The sequence below is a fragment of the Vombatus ursinus genome, unplaced genomic scaffold (genome assembly GCF_900497805.2).
Source record: "Vombatus ursinus unplaced genomic scaffold, bare-nosed wombat genome assembly UNPS02014832.1, whole genome shotgun sequence".
Lineage (NCBI taxonomy): Eukaryota > Metazoa > Chordata > Mammalia > Diprotodontia > Vombatidae > Vombatus > Vombatus ursinus.
In genome coordinates, this window is record NW_020954610.1 from 40,821,271 (window position 1) to 40,833,818 (window position 12,548).

At 36.9% G+C, this 12,548-nt stretch overlaps 1 protein-coding gene across 1 annotated transcript in view; it reads right to left on the reverse strand.

Annotated features, from left to right (window-relative positions):
* The window catches only part of CBWD3 (COBW domain containing 3), a 58,136-nt gene that overhangs the window by 14,483 nt on the left and 31,105 nt on the right, over positions 1 to 12,548 (reverse strand). Inside the window, exons 8-10 of the mRNA XM_027839289.1 lie at positions 11,859 to 11,945; positions 8,297 to 8,341; positions 3,312 to 3,368 (exon numbers count right to left, since the gene is read on the reverse strand). Of these exons, the coding sequence (XP_027695090.1) occupies positions 3,312 to 3,368; positions 8,297 to 8,341; positions 11,859 to 11,945 (189 nt within the window). The remainder of the gene's footprint in view (positions 1 to 3,311; positions 3,369 to 8,296; positions 8,342 to 11,858; positions 11,946 to 12,548) is intronic.

Genomic DNA, 12,548 nt, shown 5'->3' on the forward strand with positions numbered 1-12,548 from the left:
TAATCTCACTTGCCTTCTACCCAATCAGTCATTTAAGTGACACACTTGTCTCCATACGTGAATCCCTTTATATAGAAACTTTTCCCAACATGCTAATTCAAATCACAATTCCAAGCAACCCCCAACATCTTGCAGTCTGAAGATATCCTATGCTGCTGGTGAAAGTCACAGAACTGTAATGTCCATTACAAATTTATTCTATCTAACCTCACCTAGAGCATTATTCACGTACAACATCTTTTTATTCATCTCAAGTCTCTATCAAACTCCCAAGAAAGACAATGTTCCCAATCTTTTCCCCTTTCACACTCATTCTCAGGCGACTTTATTTTTATTTCCTATCCTGTAAAGTATAAGGCCAACAACAGGTCCCTATCATTTTAATGATTATATAATGGAATTAAATTTAATGATTATATAATGGAATTAAAAGTTACAGTGATAAAAAAAAAGAAAACTTCAGTAATAAGAAAAAAGCAGAAAGACTTAAAGAAATTGAACCTATTTGGGGTAAAAATTTTATTCTACAAAGAAATTTCCAGAATGAACTTTTTATGATAGGCATAATATTGAACACAAATCACTTCTAAGTTCTAAATATAGGTTAAGCTTATTTAATATCACACATATGAGTTCAAATTCCTTTAAAAGTCTTTTTTTAAAAAATTAAATCAATTTTTAAAAGTACCAATTCAAGGCTAGTCATAGGATCAGGAATTATCTTAAGTGCCTACACCACTACATATGGTAATATATGAATGAAGACAATGCACTCCCATAATAACTTGTGTCAAAAATGTCAAGACCTGAGGCAGAATAACGTAAGAGGACATGGGGATGCATAAGTGGGTATGAGAAGAGGGACAGAAAGCATACAAACTAATACTAACAGCTAGCATTTATAGAGTACTTTAAGGTTTGCAAAGTGATTAACAAATATCTCATTTTATTCTTACAACAACTCTGGGAGGCAGGTTTCTATTATTATCCCCATTTTACAGATGAGGAAATTGATGCAGGCAGTGGTTAAGTAATTTGTGTAGGGTCACATAGTTAATCCGAAGTAAATCTGAACTCATGTCTTCCTGACTCCAGGTCCAGCGCTCTATCCACTGCATCACTTTGCTGTCCCTTACATATCAGGTCTCCTGTATCTTATCCATGGGGTAATGAGGCTTCATGGAGATACAGGTAGGATTTGGATAAGTCCATACATAACTCTACATAACTCTTGAATCCTTTCAGGACACAAACCTGGAGTATTTGCATAAATGAATAATCAGGAGAATGATGACTCACCACCACATGCCCTCATGGCATGGTCTTAAGGGGTAGAACTGCCCCACCCCCCAACTCCCCTGCTCTGAGCTTGGATAAGCTACACATCTTTTTTTCTTTAATCAGGCAGTCAATAAACAATACATAAGTGTCTCCTAAGTGCCAGGCTGCATTAAAAGAACAGTGTCTACAAAGGAAGTGGCACTTCCCTTGTCCCACTAGATGGAATTCTGTGTTCGGTTTCGATAACACTCTTCAGTAAGAACTCAGACAAGCTAGAATAGGTCCAAATGAGGGCCATCGGATGAGGAAACTGGGACTCAGGCCATGAGAGTAACAGTTGAAGGAATGACAGGGATTTAATGTAGAGGACAGAAGACTGAGGGGATGGCTGAGATCTTCGAGTGGATGAAGGGCAGTCATGTGGAAGAGAGATGAGATTTGTTCTGCCTGGCCCCTGAATTAAGAACCAAGAGGAGGTACAAACTGCAGAGGAGCAATACTGTCCACATCAGGAATGGGCCCATCACTGGAACACTTCAAGCAGAATGTCCATGACCATTTGTAAGGGACACTGTAGAAAGGATTCCAATCAAAAACAGGCCCAATGCTTTTTACTTTTGAGGCCTCTTCCAACTCCTACACTCCGTGAATATCAGGGATCTGAAATGGGCAGCAATGTAAAAGGACAGAAAGAGGATGGAGGCAGGAGATGCCAAAAAACTTTCAAGTTTGTCCAGGACTGCTGTTTACCTTCAATGACTACTGCTCGCCAAATTCAAGCCATGCCCTGTGGTACTTTTTGGTGTAACTGCAATGACTGGTAGCTGAATGGTGCAGTGGATAAAGCATCAAGCCTGGACTGAAGAAGATCCCAGTTCAAATCCTGCCTCAGATAGCTACCAGCTGTGTGACCCTGAGCAAGTCACTTAACCTCTGTATGCCTCAGCTTTCCTCATCTGTAAAAAAGGGCTAATGATAGCACCTACTCTCCAGGGTTGCTGTGAGGATGAAATGAGGTAATAACTGTAAAGCACTGAGTACAGTGCCTGGCATATAGTAAACACTAAATAAATGTTAGCTATTATTATATTATTACCTTCTTACTACATGGAAAGCAAAATTAGCTTGTCTTCAAAACTTCTCTGAATTAATTTAATTCATAACAGTTAAGATTGCTAGCCTGTCAAACAAATAAAACTTTCCATTTTTCAGAGGGTGGGAAGGACAGGAATAGTTTAAGAAACCTGGAAAATTATCAACTGGCCAGTAGGTAAGGACAACACTGGTTGAAAAATGAAAATAATTTTTTAAAGTAAAGGTAAGCGGCCAGAAGTGCATTCACTCTCTAAATCTCTAAGTTCTACTTTAGGTAAATGAGAAAAATACCTTATAGGCAACCCTTAATTTAGGAACAATGGATTTATGATCCATTTCCTTATACATAATCAATCTGGAGCCCCTGAAACAAAACTGTCTTTTGTGCCCCAATTCGGAACACCTGGTAAGTGACTATCCCAGGGAGGTAACTTTTCTTATGTAGGTGTAAAGACAGTTACTGGCTTACAAATCACTGATGCCCAGGAGTCTCTGTACCTGAATGGCAATGCCTAGGAAATGACTTCATCTGCTATTAAGAGGAAAGAAATGTACTCCAAGCATTCAAAGATGAAAGAACTCAAAAGGCCTTTTCCCATGTACCTAATGTTATAAAATGGCAAATAGGTAGAGATGAAAATATTATTAGCACTAGACTTCCTCATGAATTAATAAAGGCTTCTGTGAGCTGTCTTGGAAACCTGAACACCATTTAAAATATTGTTTCTATCTAGAAATGAATTCTGAGCTCCTAATGACAACTTCAAAATAACTTCTGAAACATCACCCACTCACAAACTGTAGACTATTTGGAATTATTAGTGTTAAAGAAATGATGGGAAGCTTAAGGTGTAATAGGCTCCATGAAATACAGAATCAGAATTAGAAAAAGGTAATTATAGAAATAAAGAAAAGAAAATGACTACTGAAATTACCTGATTCCAGAGAGATTGTCAAAAGAGTGTAAATCCAGTACATTAGAAAGATCAACTCTAAAAGAAAAAAAAAGGAAAAAATCAGAGACAGTACAGTATATACCAGCATATCCTACCTTAAAACCATACCAATCAATTAACAAGCATTTATTAAGCACCTTCTATGGACTAGGTAGGCACTGTGCTAGGTTTTGGGGCTACAAAAGCCAAAGTCAAACAGTCCCTGCCTTCAAGGAGCTTACATTCTCTATCACGGGAGACAACATGCATACATCCAAATATATACAAAATAAATACAAAGCAACTGGTGGAAGAGGAAACAATGGCAGCTGGAAAAATCAGAAAAGGTCCCACATAAGAGGAGGTACTTGAGCTAAGCTTTGAACAAAACTAGACATTCTAAGAATTACAGACAAAGACTGCTGCATTCTGGACACGGCGGGCAGCCTTTACAAGGGCAATGAGACCAAAAAAAGAGTAAGCTGTGTGTGAGAAGCAGCAAGGACAGTTTGGCTGAACCACCCAGTGCAGGAAGGGGAGTGACACATACTAAAAGTGGAGAGGTAGGTAGGAGAGAAGACAAGGGGTAAAAGGTTTTAAATACCACCGAGTCTGATCCTAGAGGTAATAGGGAGCTATGGTATTTACTGAGCAAGAGAGTGCCACCATCAGGTACAAGCTTTCGCAGCTGTATAGAGCATGGTCTAGAGGAGCAGGAGGGGAGAGCAGGACGACCAATTAGGAAACTGTTGCTCGCTGCAATAGTCCAGGCAAGAGGTAAAGAGGATCTGTAGCTGTGTGGGTAGAGAGAAGGGGGGCAGATACAAAAGATGAATCAACAAGGCTTAGCAAAGGAGCTCCACCAACTAAATATCTAGATGTAAGTTGTAGGCGCGATATTGTGGTGCATATTTTGAAACTGAAACAATGTCATAAAAATGTTGGACAGCATGAGTTGAAAATGGTGCAATTAACACATAAGAATATCACTGGTAAGGAACAAAGCTTAAGGCACACATTTTAAAAGAGTTAAAAAGAACATCGTTTCCAATAGTTTAATAAGAGTAAGTTGTAGGCCTTCATCAATTTCCATTTTTAAAATATTCACAAGATAACTTAAGTTATTTTAACATCGCAAACAGATGAAAATCAATTTCAAGATTTACAACTCCTCTGAAGAAGCTAACTCTTTGCAGTACAAAATAAGATGGAATACATAGAAACTCTGAGTGGCTGAGGGGAATGCAAAATAGTATTCTGGGGAAAATTCTTTTGGAATTCTTCCTCACTCCTCAACTCCAAATTATTTTCCCCTCCTAGTAAACGGGTGGTTAATATAAAAACCTGATACCAAGATATGATATTAAACCATGTCACAGTTTGTTACAAGTATTAACTTGTACCGTGACACTGCTTAGTGTAGCAGAAATGTGGAAATCATCCATCTTTTGGGCTTACTCGTTTTCTGTTCTTATTTTTTAAAATTACAAGCTCTATAATCTTCTCTTTTTTTTTTAATTTTTTTATTTTTATGAAGTTGGGGTTAAGTGACTTGCCCAGGGTCACAGAGCTAGTAAGGTCAAGTGTTTGGTCTGAGGCCACATTTGAACTCAGGTCCTCCTGACTTCAGGGCTGGTGCTCTATCCACATCTCTCTCTCTCTCTCTCTCTCTTTTTTTTTTTTAAACATAAGTGTTCAGGAACAGAAATTTTCCTTTAAGGGTTACTCTGGTTTCATCCCATGTATTTTGGCATGTTGTCTCACTTGTTGTTCAGTCATTTCAGTTGTATCCGACTCCTCGTGACCGACCCCACTTGGAGTTTTCTTGGCAGAGACACTTGGTAGTAATTAAGGGTAATGAGGAGAACATAGGCTAGAATCAGACCAATATAATACATAGTGCCATTTACATCTCTCCAGTTCATTTTACAGATGAGAAAACTGAGGCAAACAGGGTTAAGTGACTTGCTCAGGGTCACACAATTAGTAAGTGTCTGAAGCCAGATTTGAACTCACAAAGATGAATCTCATTTACCATCATTCTTTAACATAATTTTAATGTCTCTAGGATTTAGTTCTGACCCACTCATTATTTAGACTATTTTAGTCTCCTTCTGAGTCTGCATCTTTGATTCATATTTCCTTTAATGATTACAATTTTTATTGCATTATGGTCTATAAAGGATATGCTTAGGATAATCTCAGTTCGAAGGGCCCCCATAGGACCTCCATTACAAGCCCTACTTGACCACAAAGCTCAAGGAAAGAAGAATGGATTGGAGCCAGAGGAACTGAGTTCAAATTCCATCTCTGCTATTTACTACTTTGTGACTTTGGGGAAATTAAGTATTTTGGGCCTCACTCCCTCATCTATAAAACGGGGGTGATGGACTTCCTTCCTTCCCCTCTCCACTTTTCATCTCCCCTTTTTACATGTTGTTTTCCCCCACTGGAATGTAAGCTTCTAGAATCTCCATTGCAGGGTGACTATGAGAATTAAAATGAGAATGTGTTTAAAGTACGAATCTCAAAGTGCTATATAAGCGTGAACTGTCTTAGCTGTGAATTTCTCTTCCATGTGACAGTCCTTCAAATACGAGGGGTCAGCCATCAGTTGGTACAAGTTATTACACGTGTTTTTCATATTCTGCATTGCTGGCTTGTTGCTCTAAATCTATTATCCTATGATTCTCTCAAAAGTCTTCTCCAAGGGGTATTTAAAAACAAGAACAATTGGGCTTGGAGACAAAAGAAGTCCTAATGGGTTTTATTTATTAAAGCCTACCTTTGATTTGCCAAAATTATTGTGTGATATTAATCCAGCCTTATTAGCTTTTTTTTTAACCATTTCTTTACTCAAACCTGACAATGCCTGCATTGCATAGCCAGCATTATAGGTTTCAGTTTTCCTTTATTTCTAAAAATAAATTTTACACAAGCCACATAGGAAAAGTCATTAATTTGGGATTTACTAAAGATCATAATAAAAGCAACACCAAAAGAAATCATGCACCAAAGGTCCTACTCCAGTACCTCATCACTGAAATGGAGACAGATGGCCCTGGGTTTCTAAAAACTATGCCATCACAGCAACCTTATGCAGGTCCCACCAAGTCGGAAATGTTTCTGAGGGACTAGCCGTACAGCTGTATATCTGTCACCTGAATACTGGCATCCCGAAGCTCTGACAGGTTTGTTATCATGTTGGCTACAGGGTGATATGTTTTTCAGACACAGCAACTCCCAAAGAATTAAGCCATAGCTTAGGCATAGGAGGTGCCATCTGCTTATGATGAGAGTTTTCATATCGATGAAATGACATATCATTAGAGTATAAAAATATAAATAACAAAAATGTAATTAAAATTCTAAATCAGGCTCCTGGAGTTTGGAAAATGATGATTAAATTTCTCCCAAACAGACAAAACATCAAAGCTTCTCTCTCAGATTAAAACTTTTTAAAAATGTGAACTTAGAAGATTAAAAGCCTGTGTTGGTTTATTAGCAGCTGTGCTAGCTTTGTCCACTCCCAGCAATCTCATTTTGCTCATTCTCAGCAAACTTTAACAGAAAGATTGTGTTCACTTTAAAATACATTTTGCTCTCTGGTCTATTGTATTTATTGAAAGTATGAGAAAATCAAAGCAATGCAGACAACCCATTCTGTTGAACACTAAACACCAGTTTAGATGATGACTGCTTATCCAAGGCTCTTAGAATTTTAACTTTGGCTCCAGAAGGGACTGCTGAGACTACCTAGTTCTACCCCTCACTGGACAAATGAGAAAACTGGGACCCAGGGAAGTAAAATGATTTGCCTGGGGGAGATGGGAATCTAGGACTCTTTCCACTACCCCAACAAGGAGGCTCCTCACAAAGGGACGGATTTATGGTTCTTTTTTTGGGGGGGGGGTTAAATGAACAGTAAAAGTGATAACACAAGAAAATGCAAAAACATTTCAAATGTTTAACTCACTAGGACTTGCAGAATTGTCAGAATGCTGGAAGAAAAAAAAAATGTTCCTCACGGAAATGGGGAAGTTCACTCTTTAAACTAAGTAGACTCATGCAAAATGCCACCACACAGAGACTGGTGACCACTTCTGGATTCTTAAGATACCTGCAGACTAATGGAAAGTTACTGTTTGGGTTGGTCTAGCTTTTACCAACTTTCATTAACTGTCAGTTTCCTGATACTCTGCACTACGTAAGTTAAAAAGACTAACTGAGATTAGGGCACCAACCTTTAGTATTACTCATTATTGTACTTCAACTCAGAATTGCAAAATACATATTTTTAACCTGAGAATTTTCTTTTTTTTTTTAAGGAACCAAGAAACATTAGGATTAAATTAAATAATTAAATTACACATTAGGATTTAAATAAATTTGAAATTTAAAACATACTTTTAGTACTTGGATTATGGTAACCCTTTCAAAATTTCACACTTTTAGGATACAGAACCAAATTAACCTTGAGTGACTAAGGTTTTTGATTCCACTCTTCACTAAAGAAAAATGTACTCTCATGCAACCAATCATGACTTACCAACTTTAGTTATAACAATACTGAAGCTCCAGTGTGGCAATTCAATTTGCCAAATGGATAACTTTTTTTAAAAAAGAGCACCTAAAGATGTATTTTTTTAAAGAAAGTCATGGTTTTTATAAAATTCAAAGAGCTAAAAAGAACCATCATTCTTGTCCAAATTATAGGAGACCCTCAAATATAAGCTGTACCCCTAAAATGAGATTTTTTTTTTAAAGGAAAACAGAAATATAAAGGCATACACTGAAAAATAACTGATTATAGGTCACTCTATATTTTGATATAAGCTAGAACTGGGGTAAGGGTAATGAGGAGAATGTAGGCTAGAATTTGACCAATATAATAAATTATCTGCAGATGATTCAATCACACTAAGAAATGATAATCAGTTTATCAGAATATAATACAGGACTGGCAATAAAAGGATTAAAAATACCTTGATCTTTGGGTCTCTAAGATTTTTCCTAGTCCATTTATTGATCTGAAATAAACAAATACAGAAATAAACTAAAAAACAGAATGTCATACTTTCAAAATCCAAAGTAAAACCAAAAAGCAATGAATATTACTGCTGAAACAAGGACTAAATAAGCATAACTGTATACTTAGGACTAGAAAAAAGCAACTGAAAATTTTACATACCCAATAATGAAATTCTTTTTTTCCTGAAAATACTTATGCCCAGCTGGCAATAGTGATAAAACCTATTCTTCTTGGAAATATTTTTTGTCCATTGACAAAAGGATTCTCTATAGTTTCTTCTCTGAACAGTCAGCAACTTCACCATTTTGAAGCTATGCAAGGGGTTCCTAGAGAGCACAGCTCTACAGGTTTTCCTTTGTAAAACCAGCACTCACAGAACATTGTTCTCTGCTCTGGGGTAGGTACAGAAGCTACCTAACCACCTTCCCTCAGAAAGCAACTTAAACTTGGGCAGAGTCAAAAGTTATCCTGGGATAATGGCTATATGCCGATTTGACTTCTGTTATGTGGATCTGTCCACTTGGTCAGTCTTCTGTCTGTTCCTCAAGTTTCCTCCTGTGGGCTCCAACCATAAACCTTAAATGACCCACATTTAGTCACTTAGATTCTTCTTCGTCTTTCTGTGGTTATCTCAAGTTTCTTGTCTCTGACCGCTCACCTATAAACCCTGGCTGTGCCTTTCTCTGTGTCTATGACCAATGAATGCTGTCTCTAACCTACCTACTCAGATTTCATACAATTCCCATGCCCTCCAGTTTTGCCTGAAAACTCAGAGTCAAATCTCAGTCTTACCATCAATAGCCATAAAAGCTGCAAGCCTCTTTCCCTTTCTATATGAATAGTTTTCCTGGCTGTAATTTCTAACCTCTGTGTCACTTTCACTGTTAGTAGTTAAGAAGTTTTTGTTTAATTCACTTTATTCATGTTGCATGCCACCTATCTTCTGATCATGCACTTTCAATGAAGATGATTAAGCTGCACCAATTAATCCTCTATCTTTCTTAGAACCACAGACTTGGAGGTGAAAGGGACCTTGGAGATCATCTAATTCAAATCCCTCATTTTATAGATGACACTGAGGCCCAAAGAGGTTGTGTTTCGTTTTCATATTTTAATCTTTTGTAATCATCTCTCTAAGATTACATGCCCTAGACAATGTCCATATATTCTAATCTCTGCCTGGAGATGAAGTATCCCACCTATGAAGCCGTTTCTAATGATTTATAAAAATGTCTATTTTTTGCTTTCTTTGCTGAGCTACTTGAGGGCTACATTTCCCTACAGCCTTTCAACTGTCTTTTAAGTTTTATTCAGCAGGATATTAATGTGAAGGGTTAATGAAGGGAAAGGATAAGAGACCCAAGCGATTTCCCAAATCCTTCCTCCCAAACGCCTATCTAGCTAGTATCCTTTAAGAGACTAACAATGACATTACTACTGAGTGCTTGACAATCAAATGACAGCTTTCTTGTTGGGTTCCAGCTTAGACAGTTCAATTATGGAGATGGTAGGTGTTGAGTGGAAGCATTACTGGTCATCTCTTTCTTTTAAACCAAAATGATTTTTGGTTAGGAAACAGGTTATATGTTTTCTCAAAAATCTTGCTGTTGGCCACTACTTTAAAATAAGGCATTGAGAGTGGGTTATGTTTAGAGTCAAAGGAGACATAAACACAACACCTGCCAGACTGCTGCTCTCTCTAACCTTGAGGCTCAGCAGCCACAGTGGCACAAGGAAGGACTCAACACTAACAGACACACTCTAGACTTCTTTTCTTAGGACAGATAAGCACAATTTTTCAAAATGTAAATTACTAAAATACAGCTTCTATTAAAAACAGCATTAAATGTGCAGGAAAAAATTAAATCCATGAAGATACCTTTCAAAGAATCACTCGTGTTTTAAAAGAGATGGGACACTGACTGACTGGGTGTCACCATTTCTGAGTCTCCCTTGGTTAGTCTGTTCCATTGACATTCCTCTCTGCTTTTTAAACCAATACTAAATGGTTTGGATGGCTACTGCTTTATAACATAACCTGATATCTAGAAATGTTCTTCTCCCTCCATCCCTTTCTTTCCATTATTTCCCTTCATAATCTAGATTTTTTTTTGTTTCTCCAAATAAATTTTGCTATTATTCTACTGAGTTCTCTAAAGTATTTCTTTTACAGATTGATTGGCATAGCATTGTAATTGAAAATTAAGTCTCTCATGTTGTCATTTTTATTATAAATGGCATAGCCCATTCATGAGCGGTGAATATTTCTCCAGCTATTTAAGTTGTTATTTATTTATTTAAAGAGCATTTTGTAATTTGATCTACCTATCGCATGTCCTTTGGAGGTCATGAAACTTGGCTGCCACTGCTCTCTGATTTTCTATATCTTTCAGAGATTCTAAAATATAAAGCCTATGCATCTAGTAGGGCCTAACTATATTTTTCCTGAGTAAATTAGTCAAGTTTTAAGACCTTTAAAGGACAGAAGAGGCACAACTAAGATCATATAAAGACAGAAGGAAATATGGTCCCTACTCTTGAGAAACTTAAATCTAAGGAGAAAAGACAAACACAGTAAGTTGAACGACAATACAAAGCAGCATGAGAGCCCTGGACAACAAAGACAACTCCTACAGAATATCAGAGGACTGCAAGACCTCTGAATAAGAATGGTCAGGAAAAGATTTACAAAGAGTCTAAATTGGAGCTGGGCCTCAAAAAATGAGTAGGAGAGAGAAGAAAAAGAGAGATGGGGGAGGGCAACATAAGCAGAGGGCATGGCAAAAGCTAAGGGAGAAATGGATAAGGGTTAAGGGAAGAAAAGCCTGGAAAGGTGAGTTAAGGTTAGGCTATCAAAGGCCTTGAGTACCAGGCAAAAGAAGAGGGTTTTGACGATGCATGTATAGTAAGGAGACACTGAAGTTTTATGATCTTACTCTTTATCTTGAGGATTAATCAATGACACTAGGAAAACTAAAAATATTTTTCTGTTATTTGCAAAATATGCATATTGAGATATAACACATAATACGCAATACTTAATTAATTCATGCCAACTTTGAAAATACATTCTCACAGGCCAAGACTTATGAATGTTTTGTAAACAGGCTTAACTTTGACTCAATCAACAATGTTTTTCAATCAATATCAACTCATCTTACGTAAACTCTGTGACCACATAAAATTCTGCTATAACATCTTACGTCTAACAATCCACTTACTGACATAATTCCCGAGGAGCTAAAATTTGGAGACAAAGGACCAGAGTTTGAATCCTGGCTCTGCCATGTGGGTGACCTTGGCCAATCACTCAAAGTCTCTGGACCTCAGCTCACTTGTAAAATGATGGGGATTGGATGATCTCTGTGGTTTCTTCCACTTCTCAGTCTCTAGGGAGTGATTGCTTTACCTAAAGCTATGTTTTGGAGGATGTAACTAATCCAATTAACAACATTAGGTGGTGCATATGTATGACATATTTCAAATAGTTGGTGGTCAGCATATAAATACTGTACCTGATGAGTGTTCTTATTTTAATTAGCTCCTCTTCTGCAACTAGGTCGGTTTTATTGATTATAACAATATCTGCCAAAGCAACCTGCCTAAATTAAGAAAAAAAGAAAAACCAAGAATTAAAAAATTAATATGTAAGTATGACCAGTTTCTTCAAATCATCATTTCCAGTTAAAAAAAAAATACAACTACTCTATTAGACAATTTACTACTATTGATTTATCACTCTTTAGTCAAGGTGAGTCATATTCATTATTAAAAACTAAAAATTTGACCACAACAAATATTTACTAAGTCCTTCATGTGGTATACTGACTTGCAAGGCTTTGAAAGGAATACAAAGATAAATAAGGCACAGTTTCTACCCTCAAGGAGCTTATAGTACAGAAAAACAGTACATAACACTATCTTAGATGAATTCTCAACTCATTTTCATCATTGTTGGCATATTATCAGTTAAATAAAAATAATTTTAACAACAATTCTGGCCCAAGAAAAGGTCAAATCTGTCAAAAAAAAATCAAATAGTGGTCTCTAAGACACTAAGAATAATGCTTTAGTTGTCTGCAAAGCTGGTTTTAAAAATAAGAGTATGGTCATTCCTCAATTGATAAATGGTCAAAGGATATAAACAGGCAGTTTTCAGATGAAGAAATTAAAGCTACCTACAGTCATATGAAAAAATGCTCTAA